Genomic DNA, 22682 nt, shown 5'->3' with positions numbered 1-22682 from the left:
TTGAATGTCCCATTTTTCGGTTTTTCACTTATATCTCGGAAACTATGCGTCCTTGCGACATGGTCAATCTATACACAATGAAAGCTGATTAAATTTGCTACAGGTCTTAATCAGTCACGGTCTTTGATATCTTGCATTGTTTTCGAGATATCCGCTCTTGAAAGTCTGTAATTTTGGAAAAAAAACATTTTTGCCTCACATTTTTTGCTCTTTTTGACCGGATAACCCTTGAACGATGCACCCAAAAAATAAATTCCACCCATAAGGTTGTAGAGCATTAAATTCACTTCAATAATATATATTACTTTACTATTTTATCTATTTTCCTTCCAATGTTAAAGCAATTTCAGTGTTGAGCGTGAAATCTGAAGTTTTGCGACAACTGCCGACTAATGAATCTTTCAATTTCTCACCATTCCCAGTCAACGTATTGGCCAAACTATGCACCATTATGTTCACATAGTGAGTACTGGACGTCTAAATAGCACAGATACTCATTTTAGAATATATACCAGTGGGGCCGCTGACCAGACGACCAGCATCCTCACACTTAATTAAAGAAGACCTAGACCATTTTAATGGGAAAATATGTTGCTATGACCAACGTTGTGCATATATGAGTGTCTATAAGACATTGGGATAGTGACGAGAAGTGAAGTCACATTGGCTAGTTGGCTGATTTTGCCATCACCCCTCTCTTTACTGGCTTTTTAAAGGGAAACTATCCCTTTTTCACCCACTTTAGAAACATCAGGACTCGATGCAGTCACTTCCTCATCACATACAAAACACTTGCTGGTCATTTTGACGACACAACACTCATGACATCGTTAAATGTGACACCAAAACATCCCACTGAAACAAACAAAACAAACTATGACAAAAACAAACAAATGAGTGCCCAATTACGTTATAACTAGCAGTAAAGCACAAAAACAGTCCCCCCCCCCCCCCGGCTCAAAAGCTACGAGCGGGGACTTTAGATATGTTCACCTCCTAACTAGTCCAAACAAAGTTACCAAGTCAAAAATTGTGTTCCCAACATTTCCCTCTATACCTTTTCGTTGCCTGGACTACCAGCTAACTCTTGTTATTTTTGCAATAAATCGCTTGAAAATGAAGCTATTGTGAAGGTTGTGTGAGACAAAATTATTACATCTTGGATTAATAATATAATATTTTTAATACGAAACAAATAACGAAATACGTGGAATTTTTGGCGATAAATAAGCTTAGAACGTATTTCGTTATTTGTTTCTTTTTACAAGGAGCGTTCGCCATCATTTAACCTTGGAGTAATCATGGATTAACTAGTTTAGTTAATCCATGGAGTAATCGGGTTTTTCCGTTTCAAAATACGCAGTAGATTGAACCGAGGCTTAAGACTGGGCAAGATTCACTGATTCAGCGCCTTAAAATTTTCGTCTACTTTAAAGATACATTCTGAACGAACCAATGGATGAAAAGCTATGAAACTAGCTTTTAAATACACCTTGAAACTTATTTCAAGTCATATTTATAATTCACTGATGACAAAATTCGTGAAAAGTATTAATATCGTTCCGAATTACAACCTACTTTCTAAAATCTCATTTTGCTTTCTAATACGCGCGTTGACAATACAAACTTTACCTAGACGAGCAGATGTTCGGTTATCTACATGGTGCGGGAAAAATATTATTTTTGATTGTTATAAAGCGATAAACGATTTTTCAAGACGATTTTATATTACATTTAAGTTCATATAAACGGGAAAAATTGTCAGTGGAATATTTCTTATATCATTTGGTAGGTTAATTAACGTTTAATTATCGCCAACTTTACATTAATTTCAATGGGGCGGGGAAAAACCTTTAACCAAGTTACGCGCGAGCGCACCTCTAGAGGCAGCGCAGATGGCGTTACTGTCGTTTTAGCCAAGAATCTAATCGGTGCATTGTCAGCCATTCGATTAGGCGTTCTAGTTTGTTATCCGATTTCTATGGTTTTACCATGGTTTTACTAATAAGGCGAAAACTATTCGCTAGTTTTGGAGAAATTTTTAGGAAATAGCGAGCAACTTCAAAATATAGTTTGGGTGTTATTGTATGGAAGAAGTTGGTAGTATGGGGTAAAAGGTGTACTCTTTTCGTCCCAAAGTGAGCGAATAGTTTTGGCCTATAGATATAACAAAGATAATTTAAACTCGTACCATGGAAGAAGAAAGTACTTCTAGTAGTTTCTTCCTCCATGCTCGTAACCCTAGATTCGAATACTGAGAGCTTTCCCATTGACGGTTTTGTTACGAAGCGTTTATCCTTTTCCGGCACGTGACCTCAGAAAAATCGGGCTCCATCGGTTGAGGTAAGGCGCAAACCATGGAGCGAATTTTTTCTGAGTTCCCACGGGAAGTGAGTAAACGCTATCGGCAACGCGCGAGAGAGTGATTTCGAATCTAGGGTAATAGTTTAAATTATCTTTGGATATAAGAAATGTATATAAAGGTCTAGATAAATTTCGGGACGTCCTTGGAGGAGATAACCCCTTCTCTCCTCCAAGGTCAGCCTAACATAAAATACGGAATTGACACCTAGCAGACACCATTAAGTTGGGAATATTAATCTAGAGATCTAATAAAAATGTCGGATTTCAATATTTCGCGAAACAAGTTTAAAAAAAATAAGAATACTGCCGTCTGCTCCCAAATGACGAGAAAACTTTATCATTCTACCCGTGGCGCCGTTTAAATATTTATTTAAAAAAAAATGGATGACGCCACGGGTCATATGATAACGTTTTCTCGTCATTTTAGAGGAGACGGTCACGGCACATTCGTAATTTCAAAAACTGGTTTCGCGGGGAGCAGATTTGATTGGATCTCTAGATTAATATTCCCACACTCAATGGCAGACACCGAGGAAGGCACGTGACCAAGAGCGCGAGGTCTCTTAGCATTTTATGGCGTATTCCATTGGGACCGCTTTTCGAGTGATCTGGATTATACGGTGACGTCACTACTCGAGCTCCGATGTGACAAAACTCCTCGCCAAAGCAGCTCTCAATGAAATACGAATTTTTAAGAGAGTGGCGTATCGTCTGCTATTTTCCGAAAGTCAAGCTAAAGTGTATGAAGTTCGTATTCCATTGGTGATCCGAGCGAGTGGCGTTGCCAATGGAAGACGTAACTCGGCCTCCGAGCTGCTCGATTTTTCCCAATGGAAAACGAAAATAAATCCCGAGCACTCGTCGAGCGCTCCGAGCATCCCAATGAAATACGCTATTAGTAATAAGTGACCTTTCCGCAGGCCGTAGTCTTTAGACACCATCTGTTGGTGACTTTTAGTATAATTTTTAAGCAGGAGACAATGGCTCTCGCGACGATAGCACGAGCTTTCTTACCGATAGATAGCGCCTTATAAGGATAACCTGCAGAAATTACGCGTTTCTGCTAGCTCTCAGTCACCTCCGTATTCACTCCCTTTGAAATATTTTATCTAGACCTTTATATACGTTTCCTTTATCTATGGTTTCTCACTTCAAAGGCTTAAAAAGAATGATAAAACCAACCAGGGGTGCGTCAAAATTCTAAGAGAAGAATTCTTCATAATACATTTTCTCTACAGGAGAACCCGCTAAAAAGTTCAAATGATAATTCGTTCTTTTTTCTCAAAATGGCAGCTAGCGGGGAGCCCTCAAATCATAGAAAGTATATATCCCTTAGGGATATCAAAGATGATTTAAACTCGTACCCTAGATTTGAAATTACTCTCTCACGCGTTGCCGATATCGTTTACCCACTTCCCGCTGGAACTCAGAAAAAAATTCGCTCCATGGTTTGCGCCTTACCGCAACCAATGGAGCCCGATTTTTCTGAGGTCACATGCCGGAGAAGGGTAAACGCTTCATAACAAAACCATCAATGGGAAAGCTCTCAGTATTCGAATCTAGGGTACCGGGTACGAGTTTAATTTTTCTTTGGGGATATATACGGTCTATGCTCGAACCAAGTGAGAATCCTCTGAGTCGTTCTCACCATGGACATAAGTTATTTAATCCATGTTCTCACTCCTCTCAACAGAACTCATGAGAACTGAGGAGAGATTGCGTCACGTCCTGTGAGAAGGACCTTCAAAATTCTGAGAAGTGCACTTTCATGGTGAATTCTAAGAAGTGACGTATTATCTTCTCAGTTCTCTTGAGAATAGTGAGAAGTGAAAACGACTCCGCGGATTTTCACTTGGTTCCAGGGCTCCCGGTTAGCTGCTATTTTGAGAAAAAGAAGAAGGAATTATCATTTGACACTTTTTAAGGAGTTCTCACCAGGAGAAAAATTCACCAGAAAAACTCTTCTCAAGAGAAGATTTCCTTCTTAGAATTTTGACGAACCCCTGAACTGCTACTAAATACTTAAGAAAAATAAGCAGCCAATATTTAATTAAAAATATCTTTATTTGGATTTTCTATTTCAGAATAAATTAAGTTGTCCATAAGAAATCCATTTCATCTTCTTTTCTTTTAAGCAATGCACTTGGCTTGTAATATGAAAGAGGAATTTCTTCGACTTCATTGAAACTCTGTATTTCTTTATCAAACAACTAAAGTTGAATATAATTAAATGTGGATTAAGCTAAATAACCATGTAATAAATGCAATATGTATACATCATTATGACGAATTTCCAGAACATCAGCTAAATCCCATTCCATTCGTGGCAGAGCTTTATTAATAAATGCAGCTTTTTTGGAAACTTCAGGATGCCAGTGATTTTGTAAAGACTAAAAAAAAATTTTAAACATAAAACTTTTGGGAGATTATTGCATTTACTTTAATTTCCCATAAAGAACTATCAATCGCATGGCATAAATTAGGATCCATCTCTTCAAACAAATAAGGATCTTCAGAAACTTTAAAATTAAATAAATTTAACATCAAATCTTAATAAAATAAAGTTTCAAAGTTACCACAATCCAGGTTAGGTCTGTCAATCAGAACCACGAGACTAGGGTGACGGATTAAAAGATTTCCAATAAAAGGAATTAAAGTAAACAATGCATCAACAGGAGCTTTAAGAGACAGTCTTGCCAGTCTTTTTACAAATGCTGCTACGAGATACGCTGGAATATGTCTAAAAATCAACCAGAGGTCAGTATGCGCATAGAAAACAATTACGATAGTTAACTTTCATACGTAGAAGACAGAAAAAGGTCTGTTAAATAAAAGAATCTCGCTCTATATTTTGCAGAAAATATAACATCAGTTAACAAGGCATACAATTTTGAGTAAAAATCAGGATATTCCCTAAAATAACAATTTAAATTATTGAAAAATGAACAAAATATAATTAAATTAATAAAATACTAACAAATTAAATTTCTGTATTAACAAAAAGAGACCATTTAATGCCAGAAGACTAATAACACCACCTGAAACAAAAAAAAATCATAAATTTTATAATTTATGCATTTCCTCGAGCAATTTACCAATGTTATAAGAATCTGTCAAAAAGTCTGTCAATAGCAATGGATTTGTCATGAATGGCATAATTTTGTTATGAATAATAATGAGAACTTTCTTGTACAATACAGGAGACAACTTTAATATATAAAGGACAATTAAAATATTTATAAAGATACAAATTAAGAGTGCCAATTTATTACCTTGAATTTTAAAAACTCAATCCATGCCAAAGAAAATTTCTTTTTGATTTGAGATTGGGTTTCATCTTCTTCTAATGCTAAAGGAGCATAAAAAAGTAATTAAATTCTACGACCACATTATTATTTTATATTAACAAATCACCTGCAGAGAATGACTGTAACAAGACAAAGACATTTTCTAGAAATACAACATTTGTACCCGACTTTCGTTTCTCTTTAAGCACTACCAAAATTGTTTTTAAAGTTAGAAAGTTGATTATGTGGTTGCTTTTAAAATCATCGTATTTTAATATGACATGTCTCATGCTGTTTTCTTCATCAAGAAGATTTCGTACTACTTTCTGTAGAAAAGCAAAGGTTCATGTACAAGATATTTCTTAAAATAACTTAAAACCATATCTCATACTTCAAAATAGTCACTGCCTTTATGGTTTTTGGTGGCATTTGTGATTTCATTAATTTTAATCCATAAGTTAAACAATGTAACAAACGCCTGTTCCTAAAATTAAATTAAATTTTAATAACTATCTACCAGAATGAGCTACGCATAATCAAATTACTTTGATAATTCTTGATTCTTGCCTCATTAAATGTAAAAGCTCCTCCACAGTCTCCTCAAATCGTTGTTGATGCCATATTTTCAGTTTCTCCTCAAGGCTAGAATCTGTTGTCAAATAACACCGAGATTACATTACTAATGAATATTGTACTGCACTGCCATTACCTATGTTCCCAACTTCGTTCTGATTGTACGAAACCAAACCATCACAGACAGCTTTATCAAATATTTTCTCTAATCCAAGAATTGAAGAAACGACCGTATCTTCAATATCACTCTACACCGAAAGAAAATAAATTATTTTTCAGTTCGTCTTGCACAATATCAAAGTTTGACATTTGAAAATATCTAGGTCTATTTTTGGTCTACTGACTAGCCATGTGGTTTCAAAGTTAATTAGGGTAAAATTAAAACAAAATTTTTGATAATTATAGCAAATTATTTTAAACCATTCTTACCAAAAGTAGCTGAAATAAATCGATGATAACGTTGGAATTTCCTTTATTTTCAAAATAACTTTCTACTTTCTTCTCTATTAAATTCGAATGAGAAATTTCATTTTGCACGGACGATTTCGCATGCGCCATTTTCCCATCGAGGTCCTTACGGCGCATGCGCAAAAATATAACGAAGGACTGGCAGTACTGCAGCAGATCAGTCGCTGAACGAAAATCGGGGAGGCGATATTTTGCCTTAATGGTACGTAATTTTGATTCGAAAAATAACGCTCAAAACTCTTCAATAATTGTCTGGAGAAGTATAAAATAGTAGAAAAATGTTCAACGATTGAGGATTGGTAAATTTAAGAGTTCGATGTCAAGGAATTGCTTCCCTATGAACGACTGAAATTTGGTAAGTAAAGAAGGAATCCCAACCCCAACAATGGCGACTGTGCCAGGCTGCGCAGACTCTCTTTGTCCGCCTTTGTCAATGTAGGTGTAGAGCCCAATATTTGGCGTGCACTAAGGAGAAGTAAGCCAGCTTATAAAAGCGGGAGGCAATGTCAGCCCGAAATCATTCCAAAGGGGAAAGGGTGCGCCCTATATACGCGCGCTGTTATAATATAGCCGGCTTCTTTGATTAGAGATTAAACCTATACATCCAAAATGTTCTGGCTTCTGATGGCGAAAATTTAAAAGCCATTTATTGGCGCTTTTATGTAGTCTTCCTGTTTAATCAGAATTCCCATTAGCTATTTGACAGTTCCTTTAGTTTTATTTTAAGTATGGGTTATTTAATAGGTAACTTCTCTTAACAGCTATTTTAACATTATATTAGAAAGCTTTGGATTATGTTCTGTTTTTGTCAAAATGTTGTAGCTCTGTAATTATTTTCATAGGGCCATGGTCCAGGGAATTGGAGACCCTGCAAAGAATCCAGCATCATCTGTAAATCAACTCGGTACAGCAGATACTACTTCAGATAGCCCTACTAGTACTCCTATTAACAGTCAACCCGCTGTTATTCATTTGGAGCAACATGTCCAACCTCAGGTGGTTCAGTCTCAGGTGACCTCTCTAGGAGGTCAGCGCATTGCCATTTCTTCGGCTTTAGGCGGGACTGTCAATGTCATTGCCTCACCGTTTACCGCTACCTCTAGCGGAGTGACGACTACCAGTAGTATTGCTCCAGGAGGACAAACAACCAATAATGCGACTTATCAACATTATCTTATACCAGGTGTCTCTTTGGGGAACCAAATACAAAATATTACCATCCCTGCTCAAGTGGCATGTCAGTATTTTTAATTATCAGTTATATTTTCCATGAGTTATTTGGAATGTTTAAAATCCTTTTAAATATTTTTTAAGTATCTGGTGTCAGGGGAGCCAATGTTACTCAAGGTCAAAATGTCCTGGGTAGCCAAGGTTCAACGTACACCATCAGCACGCCTCAGAACTTGGCAAGAATTTTGGCTGCAGCTGCATCTCAAAACTATACAGTGACAAGTGCGTCTGCTAGGGGAGTTGCGACCTCTCAGCCCCAGCATTCGCAAATTCATGGACAACAGACCACATTAAGTGGGATCCACTTACAAAAAGTGACAACAGCCTCAGGTTCAACCATGATAACAGTACCAGTAACAGCCGCTGCAGCATTACAACAAAGAGCCTTAGTGCAAGGAAGTTCCGATACAGTTGCTGTGAGATTAACTCCCGCCCAAGCAGCGGCTGTCAGTCAACACGGCCAAACTATCCAGCTAATGGATGGCATACAATTCCAAGGCTCCGATGTCACTAAGGTCCATTCTTATAGTGTGGCTAAAGCCATTCCTAACGCGACAATCACGGTTGGAAGTGTTAGTGCGGCTTCCGCTGCTCATATTGGACAACTTGTAGCTCAGGCAACTATGAGACAAACTCCCATGGCCATTGGGAATCACCAGCAAAGAATTTTAGTTCAGAAGCAATTAACAGGTACCGTAGGTACCAGTTCAAATGCGTCCTTAAATACTACCGCGAATGTACACCGTCAAGTTGTGAATAGTAATGTTAATAGTGGTGGTGGTGGTGGTACTAGTGGCACAAGTTATAACAGTAGTCCTGGAACAAGTGGATCCCAAGGTCCAAAAACCAAAAGAATGAGGCTCGAAGAAAGACCTCCCCCTTCCCCGGAAGTTGCAAACATGAGAAAAAGGTTTTGTGAGCACAGAGGTCAGCAATTTAAAAACAACAAAGAAAACTTCACCGAACATTTGACGGAACTGTTTTTCTTGCAAAATGGTGGGAATATGATGGACTTCTTAGCTTGGAAAAGGCGAGTAACACCCCAGTTATTAGGATTTTTGAAAGCGAATGCTCTAGAACAAGATGAGGAAGAAGAACAAAGGATGATTAATCAACTTAGAGGAACCACAATTGCCACTACTTCAATTTCATCAACAGTTACTACAGTTACGCAGGCTGTAACTCCAGCACCATCAATTGGTAAGATGGATTTTTATCTCTTCGCATCTGGAAATAAATCTTATGTATATTTGTATATTTTCCTCAGTAGCTCAAGTTGAACTGGCTTCAACTACCCTATCCAAACCCACATTTACTGCACTATCTAGTCATTCTGTTTCCGCAAAGTCAAACACACTAGCAGCTACAACGCAGCCTTCAACATCCCAATCACCCAAGAAATCTGATCTTTCCCAAATTAGCTCTCCATCAATAAGCAGCCCACAGAAAAGCCTCAAAATCCCTACATCAATCACAAATAGATTACCCATTAGGCAACATTCTATATCAGCAGTATACGATTCTTCGATTGGTTCCCAAGAAGAAATTGTTGAAAGAGCTAAACAGGAAGCATATGTCATTCAAAGAATCGCAGAACTTCGAAAAGAAGGACTTTGGTCGGCTAAAAGACTGCCAAAAGTACAAGAACCACCCAGGGCAAAAGCTCACTGGGATTATTTAATAGAAGAGATGGTTTGGCTAGCGACTGATTTTGCCCAAGAAAGGAAATGGAAGAAAGCGGCGGCCAAGAAGGTAAATTAAGCTTGTAATTCTTTACTTAGCTTTATGTAATGCGTTTGTTTTGTGCCATAGTGTGCCAGAATGGTTATGAAATATCACCAAGAAAAGGAAATGAAAGCTGAAAAGGCTGAAAAAGAAGAGCAAATGAAACTTAGGAGGATTGCCAGTCAAATAGCGAAAGAAATTAAGCAGTTTTGGTCCAATATTGAAAAGGTAAGTCTGTTTACTTTAGCACCTTTATGGTTATAGATAGTAATTATCCCATTTTGCCTGCGACAGCTGGTTGAGTTTAAACAACAAACGAGGTTGGATGAGAAGAGAAAAAAAGCTCTTGATATCCACTTAAACTTCATTGTTGATCAAACTGAAAAATACTCTTCTTGGCTTACGCAAGGACTAATGCAAAATGACCCCTCATCAAATGCCAAAGCTTTGGGTGAAAAGAATGATTCTGAATCTTCTCAAGATGAAGATTTTGAACCTCCTCTAGTTAGTGAAACTGACGATGAAGAAACAATAGCGAAAGAGGAAGCTAAATCTGATAATATGGAAGTATCAGAAGAAATTGCTTTACTCCAAAAGGAAGGGGAAGTTCCATTGGAGGATCTCATTAGCTCTCTGCCTCCAGAAATTATTGAAAAACCCGCAACCCCTTTGGATGGTTCCGATGACTCTGAAGACAGTGACAAGGATGATGAAAGCAAACCATCCACTAGCCAAATAAAAAATGTAAGAATAGGTTTGCAGCCTTTGTAATGTAAGATTGTTAATGATACTACGTTATTCATGTTTAGGAAAATGATAAAGATGAAGAATATCGAGCCAGTGATGAGGATGAAGATGATGATGAAGCAACGATAGAACAGGAAGAGAAAGAGAACAAAAATGGGAAAGACGAATATAAAAGTGAAATTAATGATCTTCAGAAAGAGAGTGAAATTCCTATTGAGGAATTATATGAAAAATACGCTCAGGCCTACTCCAGCGACTATGAGATGCCTGAAGAATCAGAAGATGAAACAAGTGATGAAGATAGCGATGATAGCCAGACTGAAACCAAGAGCAAAAGTATGAAAACTTCAAAATTTGTTATTTTTCTTAGTTGCATATATTTTAATTAAAAAAAATGATTAATTTATTCGTAAGATTTGGAAGATGAAGATGTTGATATTGAAGGGGAGAGTGACGAATCCGAGGAAGAGGAAATGGATGAAGAGAATAGCTCCATTGAAGATCCTCTGGAAGACATTGGGATGGAATATCTGATTAAAGATGAGAATTCATTGAAGGTAAAACTTTTATATATATATATTATTATAAATTATGAATATAATTTTTGTTATTATTAAAGCCTGAGTCTTTGGAGAGTAAAAATTCTAAAGGTCCCAGTAAAGAAATCAGTGACATAGCTGCTGCAGCCGAACAGTTCCAACCTAAAGGAAACACGCTATCAACTACTCAGGTTCAAACAAAGGTTCCCTTCTTACTTAAGCACACACTGAGAGAATATCAGCATATTGGTCTCGATTGGCTAGTGGCTATGCAAGATCGTAAATTAAATGGAATACTGGCTGATGAAATGGGCCTTGGCAAAACCATTCAAACGATTGCTCTTTTAGCTCATCTGGCTTGCGAAAAAGGTATTTTTTCCTAGCTAAAGCCATTTCTAATTTAACCAAAAACTTCAATGTTTTATGTATATTTTCCAGGGAATTGGGGTCCTCATCTAATAGTAGTGCCAACAAGCGTAATGCTAAACTGGGAAATGGAGCTGAAAAAGTGGTGTCCAGGGTTTAAAATTCTCACCTATTATGGAACACCTAAAGACAGAAAACAGAAAAGAATTGTAATTCAAATTAACCTTGCATGTATGTTTGTTAAGTGTTTAACTTGTATTTACTTGTAAAGGGTTGGACCAAACCCAACGCATTCCACATTTGCATAACATCTTATAAATTAGTCATTCAGGATCATCAGGCTTTCCGTAGAAAGAAATGGAAATACTTTATTCTAGATGAAGTACGAGTATCATACTTTAGTTCTCATACTAGAAATTACCAGCTTTAACTTTTGCTATTTTCCATTAGGCTCAACATATTAAAAATTTCAAGTCTCAAAGATGGCAAATGTTGTTAAATTTTCAAAGTAACCGTCGCCTCTTACTAACTGGGACGCCCCTTCAAAACAGCCTAATGGAATTGTGGTCACTGATGCACTTCCTTATGCCTAATGTCTTCCAATCGCATAGAGAGTTTAGAGAGTGGTTTGTGAACCCCGTTACCGGTATGGTTGAAGGAAATCATGAATATAATGAAGGTCTCATTAAAAGGCTGCACAAAGTAATACACATATATCAATACTGAAAGTATTTTGGACTTAGTCATTAAAATCCTTTACAGATACTGAGACCGTTTCTGTTGAGAAGACTGAAATGTGAAGTGGAAAAGCAACTTCCTCAAAAATATGAGCATGTCATTATGTGTAGGCTGTCAACCAGACAGAGATATCTCTATGATGATTTTATGTCAAGAGCTAAGTAAGAGTTATTAAATGCTGAAATGGTTCATTGTCTCTAATAATTTATTCAACTTGTGTATAGAACGAGAGAAACTCTGGCTACTGGTAACTTTCTCAGTGTAATAAATGTGCTAATGCAATTGAGGAAAGTGTGCAACCATCCAAACTTGTTTGAATCCCGACCAACTGTGTCTCCTTTCATGATGGAGGGAATTACTTACGAAACTGCCTCTTTAGTTACGAACTGTCTGAAATATGAACCGTTGAAATGTGTCAGCTTGGTTTCCTTAAATTTGCTAATGGCTGACCTTGAAATGACATTGACCGCATTTGCTGCTCATCGCATTAGGAAATTTCAAACTCATCCTAGATATGTAGAAGAGATTGACAGTGCCCCAGACCCTCCTCCCCGGTGCCCACCTGGAAAAATTAGGTTGCATATTAGAACTTCTTCCTCTGTAACGCAGGTTAATATTTGAAAGATTGTAAATGCTTTGCAACAGTTCTATAAACCAATTTATTTTTTTTTAGCCTCAAACATCTGCCCAGTCTCCGAGACCAGCAGTGTTTCAATCTCGTGTTCTAACACCTCAGTCCAGGGTGACCTCTCCTGCATCATTAGGGGCTAGATCGATTGTGTCACCAGCTGGGCTGGCTGCTCTCACTCCAGGCCAAATTGGAGCTTCCCCTCAGCAGAGAATTGTGGTAATGACCAATCAAAATTCAATCACTTCAAATTTAGTCGGAGCAAAGCTCAGCGCTGTAAACAATGGTGACAATCCTGTCCAGGTGCTACAACAACAAGTTCCATCAACTAGTGGTGAGAAGTCTTAAATATAGAAACTTGGAAAGTAAATATAATGTTATTTTTATGTGCCTTTTTAGGTTTATCAGTTGCTCAGCTATCATCTTTAGGAGTCAACTCTCAACTCTCCAATTCTACACCAATAACAGTTCAGCTACAACAAACTGGACAAGGTGGGGCAAAAGTCTCTGTTCCTTTTGGTTTTGGCCGTTTAGTGCAAACTGCTTCGGGACAGCACTTGCTTTTGACTTCCACACCTCCTCAGCAAAGAACTGTGGGTCCCGATGGGTCTGTAATTAGCACTGCTCAGGGGACTCCCGTTGTATTAACAACACCCAATTCCCAAGCTGGTATGACATTGATACCCTTATATTCCTTAGTTTCTTAGTAGCTACTTTACCATCCACTCAGGTTTTAACTAAGTAGTTTTGTTTGTGTCTAATTGTGTTCCAGCATCGTTTCAAGCCACTAGAGTTACAATTGCTCAAACAAGTCCAATAACAACGCCTGTCATTACCCCAAATCAAACTACCTCTAATAAACCAATTTTGCGGGTGGCTCCTCTTAACGTTAACTCAGTCAATAGTAATTCTGTCCCTAACACTGCTTCTGGTAAATATGAGCTTATATATTTGTGTTTTATAACAAATGCCTGATTTTATTTAAATTTTGAAGGTGCTACTCAATTGTCGAGACCTATGGGTCCAATAACTGTTCCTAAAGTGGTTACTAGAAGTAACCTACCATTGGTTGTTCCTGTTTGTACTGATCCTAAAGTAGAAAAACGAAAATCTATATTTTATCTTGTAAGTTTTCTTGGGCATTGCTGTTATAGGGCTGATTTTTTATAAATGTAATTTTTTGGAATCAGGAATCACTGCATAAGAAGAAAACCGATTCTAGGAAGTGTAAATTAAAAGATATTGGCATGGCAAATAGGAAGAAATGTAGTATTGTTCCAGTCTATGGACAGGATTTGATTGAAGCTGTTACAATTACCAGAGAAAGTACCAAGGTAGTTGAAAGAGAATATGAGCAGAGTGATTTAAAATGGCAAGGGAAAGGCTACTTGCATTGCCTAGATGCCCGAAATTACACTCCTAAAAGATATTGGAGACAAACAGAACCCCTTAGTAGTATTATCAAAACTCCAGAAGCACTAATTGAAGAATTAGACGACGTTGTTAAAAGGTAATTCCTAATATAGCGTTTGTATTGGAATGTGTAAGCGCCAATTTTGTTTCTCCTAGGTTTGTGTTTGCTGTTCCTGTTGTGAGCGCACCAAGAATCAAAATGCATGTGTCCCATCCTTGTCCATCAGCTGCTCAGCAGGAAAAATTTAAAGAGGAGTTGCTTAGAACAGAACTCTCCCCCAAATTTGCCTTTTTACATAGGATAATAAGCCAAACTAGTACTCAGTTTCCAGAATTAAGGCTTATACAATATGATTGTGGTATGTATAGATTTATTAATTTTTTTTGTAGATTTATCTCTGAATATATATGTATATTTTTAGGAAAACTTCAAACATTAGATAAACTTCTATGGAAACTCAAAAGTGGAAGTCACAGAATCCTTATATTTACTCAAATGACCAGAATGCTCGACATTTTGGAACAGTTTCTCAATTTTCATGGCCATACTTATTTGAGGCTCGATGGTTCTACGCGTGTAGATCAAAGGCAAGCCTTGATGGAAAGGTTTAATGCTGACAAAAGAATATTCTGCTTTATTTTGTCCACTCGGTCTGGTGGCATCGGGATTAACCTAACGGGAGCGGACACTGTAGTGTTTTACGATAGTGATTGGAATCCCACTATGGATGCCCAAGCTCAAGATAGATGCCATCGTATTGGTCAAACGAGGGATGTTCACATTTACCGGTTAATTAGTGATCGAACTGTGGAGGAGAATATTTTGAAGAAAGCAAATCAAAAAAGGCTATTAGGGGACTTAGCAATTGAAGGAGGAAATTTTAATTCGGCATTCTTTAAAAAGGTTAATATAAAATTTGCTGTTTTCACATTCATCTTGCTAAAAATATTTTAAATTGAGTAGAAGGCTGTGGAAGAACTTTTTGGGTTTGAGATTAGCCATGAATTGCAGGCTGAGAAAAGAGCCGAAGCTGCTAAGTTAAGCAAAGAAGAAGATGCAGAGAGGCTGAATCAAATACAACTCGAACATGTATTGAAAATTGGAAAATAGTGGCTGTGGTTTTGGAGTACTTAACTTTGCTCTTCTCTTTTCTTTTAGGCCTTAGGAATGGCTGAAGAAGACCAAGATGTACAAGCTGCAAAAACAGCAAAGGCGGAAGCTGCTGCTGAATTTGCGGAATTTGATGAATCCATTCCGCTGGACAGTGATTCCAAGGACATTGAAGAAAAATCTCAAGCTGAAGAGGAGTTAGACAAACTTATGTGTCAGGTAAAGCTAAACCTGATGGGATTTGGAATAGGAAATTGTGTTTATGGTATATCTAATCATTTCAGCTAACACCCGTTGAAAAATATGCCATCACGTTCTTAGAGTCTATTCAAGAGCCTTTCTCTATGGAGCAGCTAAAACAAGCTGAGGTAAAGTGTTATTCTTCAAGCATTTTAAATCGGAAATGTTTATATTTGTTTTCAAGCAAATATTTAGGTCTTTTTCTCATGTTCTTTTAATTCAACCATATGCAATTATTTGTACACAGGAGGAAATTGAAGCTCAAAAGAAAGACTGGGAGCTAGGTCGTTTGAAGGCATTAAAAGAGGAGGAGGAACGCAGAGCAGCTCTGATAGAGGAGGACGAGGAGAACATGTTAACCTACAGCCGAGAAGATTCGACCAATCAGGTGGATAAGAAGAATAAGTCTATTAGAAATGCTAAGCATAAGAGTGTTACTAGTAATGTTGATTTGAATAAGAGCACACCTTGCCGTCCTACAAGACGTAGTTGTAGGATTAAAAGTAGCGCTGTTGAAAATGGGATAGAGGGTTACGTTAGTCCGAAGCTAGAGCCTTCCTTCATGATTAAAACTGAGGAAGTTGAGCAATCACCATTGAAATCTCGTACTAGAACTATTAGTCATTCCAAATCTAATGCGAAAGCTGAGAATGAAACTCTGAAAATAGCCAAAGTCTCCCCGACTAAAATTTCTAGAAACTTGTTAACTCCAGAAATTAAGCCTTTTTCTAATCCAAAATTTGTCATAAGAACTCGAAGAGCTTCCGCAAGAGAGGCTATCACTAACAACCGGACTTGTGAAAATAACTCTGTTTCTAGCCCGAGTTCAGATAGTATAAAAGCAGAAAATGACTTAAATTGCGCAACCCATACTTCCAGTATTGAAAAGGGAACAAAGCTGAATCAGCTAACAAATAATACTAGCCAAATAAATTTGAACGGCGTCTGATGAAATGCACGTTTTAGTGTATTTCATTATTGTAAATATATTTAGAGTTAATTAGGTATCTTTAACTCCTAATACAGAAACCCTTAATGTAGTAAAGTTGTCGTGAGTTTAGGAAAAAGACAGTCCTAGACGTGCGAATTAATGACTTCCTAAAGAGAAATCACAAACTTAAAGGTGCCAGTTCCTCTAGCATCTGAAAACGAGTGTCCATTTATATGGTTAGCTCTCGGAAACATTTCTCCGAAACCTTGTATTATAATGTTGTACGATTGATTGGTTGTGTTTCTTACGAAAAAGTAGAATGGGCCAGTCTTTTCTCTTCCTCATGTGACATGTGATAAAGCTTGCACTACTGTTTGATTGATAACAATAAAAAATGATTTAAGCCGCAGTCATTCTGAACAGATTTTGTTGTCTCATTTTTCTTGGTAGAGTAAGTTGGTTCGACCCCTTTAGGATGGCATGCGCACACGATTTTTGGTATTCTTTTTTCAACACCATGAATTGGCAGGTTTTGGTGTCAATCTGGTAGAAAAATGTAATACCATCTTGCTCAAAAATAGAATGCTCAATTTCTTTTGGTAGATATTTGAGTAAATTGAGTTATTTGGGTGTATTTAATTTCTTGTTTATTTGGTCTGCTAAAATCTTGATGCCATTAATTATCATAATAACATTCTGGCACCAAAACGCGCTATCCAGCCATTCCTAACCCAACAAATTCTACCAAGAGAAATAAGATGCATTTTTTGTGAGCAAGGCGTTGTATTACGAGTTTTGTCACGTTCAGATACTTAAAAATGGGACGAGAACATTTTAATTTCCATTTTGGATGCATGAATATTTGGTGCCAGCTATCCTTAGGGGGTTTTGCTGATGGATTTTTCAGCCCTATTATCACCAAAATACAGAATCACAAACCTGAACTACACACATTTTTATTATGAAGTTAAGTCCTATTGTAGAGAAACACAAAAATATTAAGTAGTTGAAAATAATATACATCAGAATTAATCTAAAATTCAGGATACAGTTTTTGAAAAAAAAATAGCTTTGGTTAGTTTTAGTTTTACATTACCCAAGGAAAAATTTTACCTCTCAGTTTTTTGTAGGTTTATATTTCATTTGATGGAAAAGAACAAATGCCGGTATATATCTTTCTATAATGTTGCAAAACAAGTTTTGGAAAAATATTTTACGTGACATTGTACTGATTATGTAAATATAGATTTGGGCTCCACCAACACCACCTCAGAATGAAAATGATTTGTACATTGATCATAGTATTGGTTTCCTGTATGAACATAATATTATGTCTGAAATTGCCCTTCCACCAGTTTATGTCAAGAAGGAAGCCAAGAGACTGAAAGTTGATCCATCTGTTTATCGTAAGTTCTTCGTCTTTTGAGAAAATTCTCCACTCCTGATAACTTCTGAAATTTTTATTATAGAAAATGCTTCTATAAGAAAGCAAAAAGCTAAGAAAGAAGAAGTAGTTCATGTACCCAGGTCAATGTTTGATCGTCCTTCAGCCGCTATTCTCAAAATGAGAAGGGAAGCCAAACTTCAAAAAGTTAAGGGCCTTAGCATTGGATCTTTGAATTTCCCAAAAATGATGGCAATGGGATCGGGTAATATCAAACAAGGATCTCTTTCTGGTTTAAAACCAAGTACTGATTCGCAAGGAGAGAGTCTAGAGTGGCTTATACACGAAGATTGGGCCATTTTACAAGTATTTTTTTAAATAATTTATATTTATTAGTATATATTTACTACATGTATTTCTTTTTTGTTTTAGGTTATACAAAATAACCAAGACCTACCTCTTAGTTTAACAGTTTTGTCACCAGCTCATATTCCGAACTGGGATTTGGTAGCTGATGTAGTCAATTCTTGTAGTAGAATTTATCGATCTCCCAAACAAACCAAACAAAGATATGAGACTGTTATTGTACCCAGGGAAGAAGGAAAACTGTTATATGACACGAGCCCCAAGAAACAGAAAAAGTCCAAAGGAATCTACAAGGTTTGGCATACTGTTTTTTTATTTAAATTTATGGAACCATCATCACCAAATAACTTAACTGAAAAGCTTAAATTTTCAGCCCTTGCTTGAAACTTAGTTGAAATGCTAGAATAACCTTAACTTACGTAAGACCACCATCAGTTCTCAATTTTTCAGACCAAAAACAACCGTCCAATGAAAACGAGTCAACTCTACACTCAAGACAACAATACCTCTTTCACCTGTTTGTACAACAGCCACTTTGAAACTATTAAAAGTGTAGCCAACAAACGAACCCCGACTCTTAAACCATGGCTGGCTCCAGTAGGAAAAAATCCTAAACACACTGTAATTTTGCAAGAAAGTGGCATCAACTATGATCAGCCTCTCAATCCAGTGCAATTGGCTGCAATCAGGCATGAAAGAATTAGCCGTGAAAAGCAAAAAAATCAAAGTGCCGCTGCAGCAGCAGTTGTTGAGCAGCAACGCCAACAACAAGTTCAAATTCAACAAGCCGCTGCGGGGGTAGCGGCTGGAAACCTAGCTCAACAACAAGCCACCCAAGCTGTTATCGCCAGTTTCGCTCAGGCTCAACAACTACAAGCGATTGTAGGGATATTTTTAATCATATCCTCCAATTTGAAACTGTATTACATCAGCTATTTTTATAGCATGCAGCCTCTCAACATCAAAAAACTGGTTTACAAGCAAATGTGGCTGCTGTGTCTTTAGCCAAGTCATTAGGTAATAGCATTGTCGTCAATGCCGCTGGAGGCCTTAGTGCTGGTGGTACATCACCAGCTACTTTTGCAACTATAGGGAAAACTCTAGGACAACCCACAGTATCTGTAGCAGGAATTCCTGTAAGATTCATCAGCTAATTCAATTTTAGGTCTTTTGAATGAATTACTGATACACAATATTGTTTTTAGACTGCCACAGTTTCGACTTTAAATACAGTTGCGTTGAGGGCTCAACGCCCTGCCTCTACAGGAGGCCTAACCACTACAATGACTGTTCAAGACATGGTAGCTGCAGCTTCAGCCATATCTGCCGGACAAGTAAGAGCCCTGGTCACCACCTCTGGAACTACAGCCACTTCACCGGCTGTTGTTTCAGTTGCTGGACTGACTGCTGCTCAGCTTCAAGTGGCTACGCAGAGAATAAATTCAGGCTTAGTAGCTGCCAATTCTGTAACTGCTATTAATCAGTTAACTGCAGTGGGAGGTAATCCGAGAAATCTGACGCCCTCACAAATTCAAGCTTTTAAACAAAGCGCTCTACGACAACAACAAAGAATACAAGTGAGCTTTTAATTGAAAGTTTTAGTACTTGAATAATTCTTAAAACTTGAATCTTAAGGAACAAGCTGTATTAAAGCAACAACAGCTTAAAAGATTGCAAATAGCAACCCAACAACAGATGGTTGGAGCTCAAGTTGTTGGAGGAACCAAAGTGGCTGTGAATTCTCATTTGACTCAAAATACTGGCACCATCGTAACTCAGCAAAGAATAGTGGCTGCGAATCAACAGCAGCAGCAACAACAAGCTGTAGCGAAACAAGCTATCATAAAACAAACTGTTCAAAGGGCCATGACTGATGCTGAAGTGACTCAGCTTTTGAAACGTCAACAACAACAACAGAAACAAGCGGTTGCTGCTCAGATTTTGGCTCAAGCTCAATTGCAGCAACAGCAAAGTTTACAACACGCAGTCCAGCAAACAATAGCTGGTAATGTGCCTGTTACTCCTCTAGTCAAAACAGTAACCGCTCCTACGTCATTGAGCGTCAGTCCCTCCGTAACCATCCCTGTTAGTGCCGTAACAATGGCTGGTGTTAATATAAATGTAGCTCTACAACAGGTGAGTTGATAAAGATAAATTACCCATAATCTAGAAATAGTCCAAAAATAATTAAGCTATTTCTCTTTTGAAACTGAAGGGAAAACCTGGTATCGCCACAAATCTCCAAGGAAAAACTGTATCCCAAGCTGTGATGGCTCAGCAGCAATTGAGGCAATTGCAACTTCAACAGCAGCTGCTTCACCAAAGAAAACTTCAACAACAACAACAACAGAAATTGACTTCGTTAGCCCACGTTGCAAAAGTACAAAATACCATAATTTGGCCTCCAACTATTCCAGCCCATTTAAATTTTCTTTGCACATGTAGGTTCAAGGTAAAACCACAGTTGGTCTGCCGACTCAATTAAACACTGTTCAGATAGTCCAACAGGGTTCCCAACAAGCTGGACTTATTAGTCAACAATCTAAAACGATACCTGCCACAACTACCATGACTGTACATCAGATTCACCAAGTTATCAAACAAGTGAGAGATTGTCCTTTTTATCGTGTGCGAAATAAATCCCAATTTACAATTGCAAGTTTTTGTTTTTGTTGAATCTGTTTGCTTAATCCGTCTCCTCTCAGGTTGCGGCAGCAGCAGCTCAAAGTGGGCAACAAGGTGCCACTCAAGTAGCTACCGCCCAACTCCTGCCACATGCCATGTTGCAAGCCAGTGCCCCTAACTCCCAAACAGTAACGACAGTTGCCTTTTCTCAAGGCATTAGTCCTTCAAATATAGCTTCTACCTTGCCTACCACCACGACAGTTCAAGCGCGTATTGTTCCCATTCCTCAACCCTCTGTTGGTGCTACTGTTTGTACTCTTGGTCAGCCTCAGACTTCTCTTAAACAGGCTATCCAGGTTATTACCTCTTATTATAAATATTAATTAAGTTATGCTTTACTCATGGCTTTCTGTGCAAGAGCTTTGTCTCTTATTACCTTTACGAAAATATAAAACTACAATTATTTATTCGTTGATAATTTCAAGGTGGTTACTGCGGCTCCTTCATTGGCCACCCTTCAAACTCAACAAGGCTTAAGAACAGTCTCTGATGGTAGTCTTGTAACTGGTACCCTCAAAGCACAACCAGTTTCTGCATCATCTCTAATTGGGACTCAGCTAGTTACGACGTCGTCAAGTGCAGGAGGAACTATATTAAAGGCTTCTAATCCAGCCACTGTCGTAGTTAGCGGACAACCTCAGACAGCTACCATACTACAGCAATTGGGAGCAGGATCTGGTTTGACTCAACAACAAGTCACTTTAGCAGTTCGTGCCAGTGGGGCTAATCAGGCTCACCCGACTCAAGTCCAGTTTCAAATTCAACCTGCCACTACCGCCCAAACGACTTCCCTATTGTCTCAGAACGCTTTTGTAAACACGGTAAACCAGCAACTTGGCATGGCTAATCAAACTGCAGTTATTCCAGCTATAACATCTTTGGTAACTTCAACGGAAAATGTTCCACAACAGCAACTGGTACACATAGTTAATTCGACAGTTGCTGATAAATCTAATCAAGGCGGAATTAATGCCACTCCGACTGCGGTTCAAGTTGTTCACGCTGCGATACAAGCCGCTAAACAACAACAACAACAACAGCAACAGGTATTTATTTTTTCTCAATGTTCTTTGTATTGAAAAGAGGGACATAGCTCCCATTTCTGTATAGTTTTTTTATGGTGTTGTTATATATTGTCCTGTTCTTTTTTTTGTAGGTTTTCAATCATTAAGACTAAATTCTCCTTTTGTCTATTTAGGAAGAATTAGCAAAAGGTGGAATGTGATTTTGCTTTTTCTAAAAAAAAATTAAAATTGTGACATGATATTACATGTCTGCATGTTTCTCTCCAAGTATTGGAATATCGTCACATAAGTGGTAAAATACAAAGTGAAAGTTTTATCGAATGAAGATGTTCTTTCCCTTTATCTCGGAATTTAATATGAAAGTTCGTCAATAGACCTTTTTCTCGCCCCACCCTTTCCCCGTGGTAACTTTCTATAATGTTCAATGTCTTTGAAGAAAATACTGTATAAATAGGCTAGAAAATTTTATTTCTTCCCAGTAAAATACTTGTAGAATATTGTATATTTTCACTCTGTGTATTTCTTGAGAAAACAATCGTTTTTGGCTTTCATTGTAAATAACATTTCCATAATATTGTTTTGAAGGTCTAGCTGGCGTGAACCGTTTTTGTAAAATAAAATATTTTAAAATGTCTTCCAATTTATTTTCCAGCCTATTTTATTAAATATTGAAAGTAAATTTTGTTTTTATTAGTGAGGAAGTACCTGGCTACCGGACACCCTTTATTACCGTCTCCAGGTTGCGTGGGCCCCCCGGCCCCGGTAATTTCTACCGGCTTTATAATCTCGGTAAAACGTGGAGGCGAAGCTAGTCATTAGCGGTGAAAGATAGCCCGGGCCGCTTGTAAGAACCTTGGCCCGG

At 37.7% G+C, this 22682-nt stretch overlaps 2 protein-coding genes across 7 annotated transcripts; one reads left to right on the top strand and one right to left on the bottom strand.

Moving 5' to 3' along the window:
* Nucleotides 1-4430: 4430 nt before the first annotated feature.
* LOC149922974 (nucleolar complex protein 4 homolog) lies at nucleotides 4431-6868 on the bottom strand. Its single transcript, XM_090162816.1, has 13 exons — nucleotides 6654-6868; nucleotides 6361-6472; nucleotides 6197-6300; nucleotides 6043-6135; nucleotides 5779-5977; nucleotides 5637-5713; nucleotides 5460-5571; nucleotides 5342-5402; nucleotides 5167-5277; nucleotides 4941-5104; nucleotides 4804-4883; nucleotides 4641-4754; nucleotides 4431-4574 (listed from the first exon to the last, which is right to left on the bottom strand). The coding sequence occupies exons 1-13, from the start codon at nucleotides 6807-6809 to the stop codon at nucleotides 4455-4457; spliced, it is 1503 nt and encodes a 500-aa protein (XP_090018942.1). The 5' UTR covers nucleotides 6810-6868; the 3' UTR covers nucleotides 4431-4454.
* A 46-nt stretch (nucleotides 6869-6914) lies between these two features.
* Nucleotides 6915-22260, top strand: dom (domino helicase). Of its 6 annotated transcripts, none has more exons than XM_090162813.1 (38): nucleotides 6915-7047; nucleotides 7535-7929; nucleotides 8007-9122; nucleotides 9190-9674; nucleotides 9735-9875; nucleotides 9942-10391; nucleotides 10457-10730; nucleotides 10809-10951; nucleotides 11014-11302; nucleotides 11372-11508; nucleotides 11571-11681; nucleotides 11750-12001; nucleotides 12062-12198; nucleotides 12262-12646; nucleotides 12711-12999; nucleotides 13065-13334; nucleotides 13438-13596; nucleotides 13660-13790; nucleotides 13856-14175; nucleotides 14235-14437; nucleotides 14501-14982; nucleotides 15043-15168; nucleotides 15238-15408; nucleotides 15474-15557; nucleotides 15677-15817; nucleotides 17491-17526; nucleotides 17607-17766; nucleotides 17830-18110; nucleotides 18177-18404; nucleotides 18561-18992; nucleotides 19055-19246; nucleotides 19316-19687; nucleotides 19746-20246; nucleotides 20326-20490; nucleotides 20556-20714; nucleotides 20816-21091; nucleotides 21221-21841; nucleotides 21994-22260. In XM_090162813.1, exons 2-38 carry the CDS (start codon nucleotides 7539-7541, stop codon nucleotides 22018-22020), a joined length of 10137 nt encoding a protein of 3378 aa, XP_090018939.1. In that variant the 5' UTR covers nucleotides 6915-7047; nucleotides 7535-7538; the 3' UTR covers nucleotides 22021-22260. The 6 variants fall into 6 exon arrangements, with proteins under 6 accessions (XP_090018939.1, XP_090018936.1, XP_090018938.1 ...); XM_090162810.1 differs by having other exon boundaries at nucleotides 18546-18992; XM_090162812.1 differs by having other exon boundaries at nucleotides 18546-18992; nucleotides 21952-22260.
* Nucleotides 22261-22682: the final 422 nt, after the last annotated feature.

The sequence above is a fragment of the Leiobunum rupestre genome, chromosome 11 (assembly GCF_980474605.1).
Source record: "Leiobunum rupestre chromosome 11, qqLeiRupe1.1.hap1, whole genome shotgun sequence".
NCBI lineage: Eukaryota > Metazoa > Arthropoda > Arachnida > Opiliones > Sclerosomatidae > Leiobunum > Leiobunum rupestre.
The sequence above is the reverse complement of the archived record's forward strand: the minus strand, read 5'-3'. Positions and strand labels throughout refer to the sequence as shown.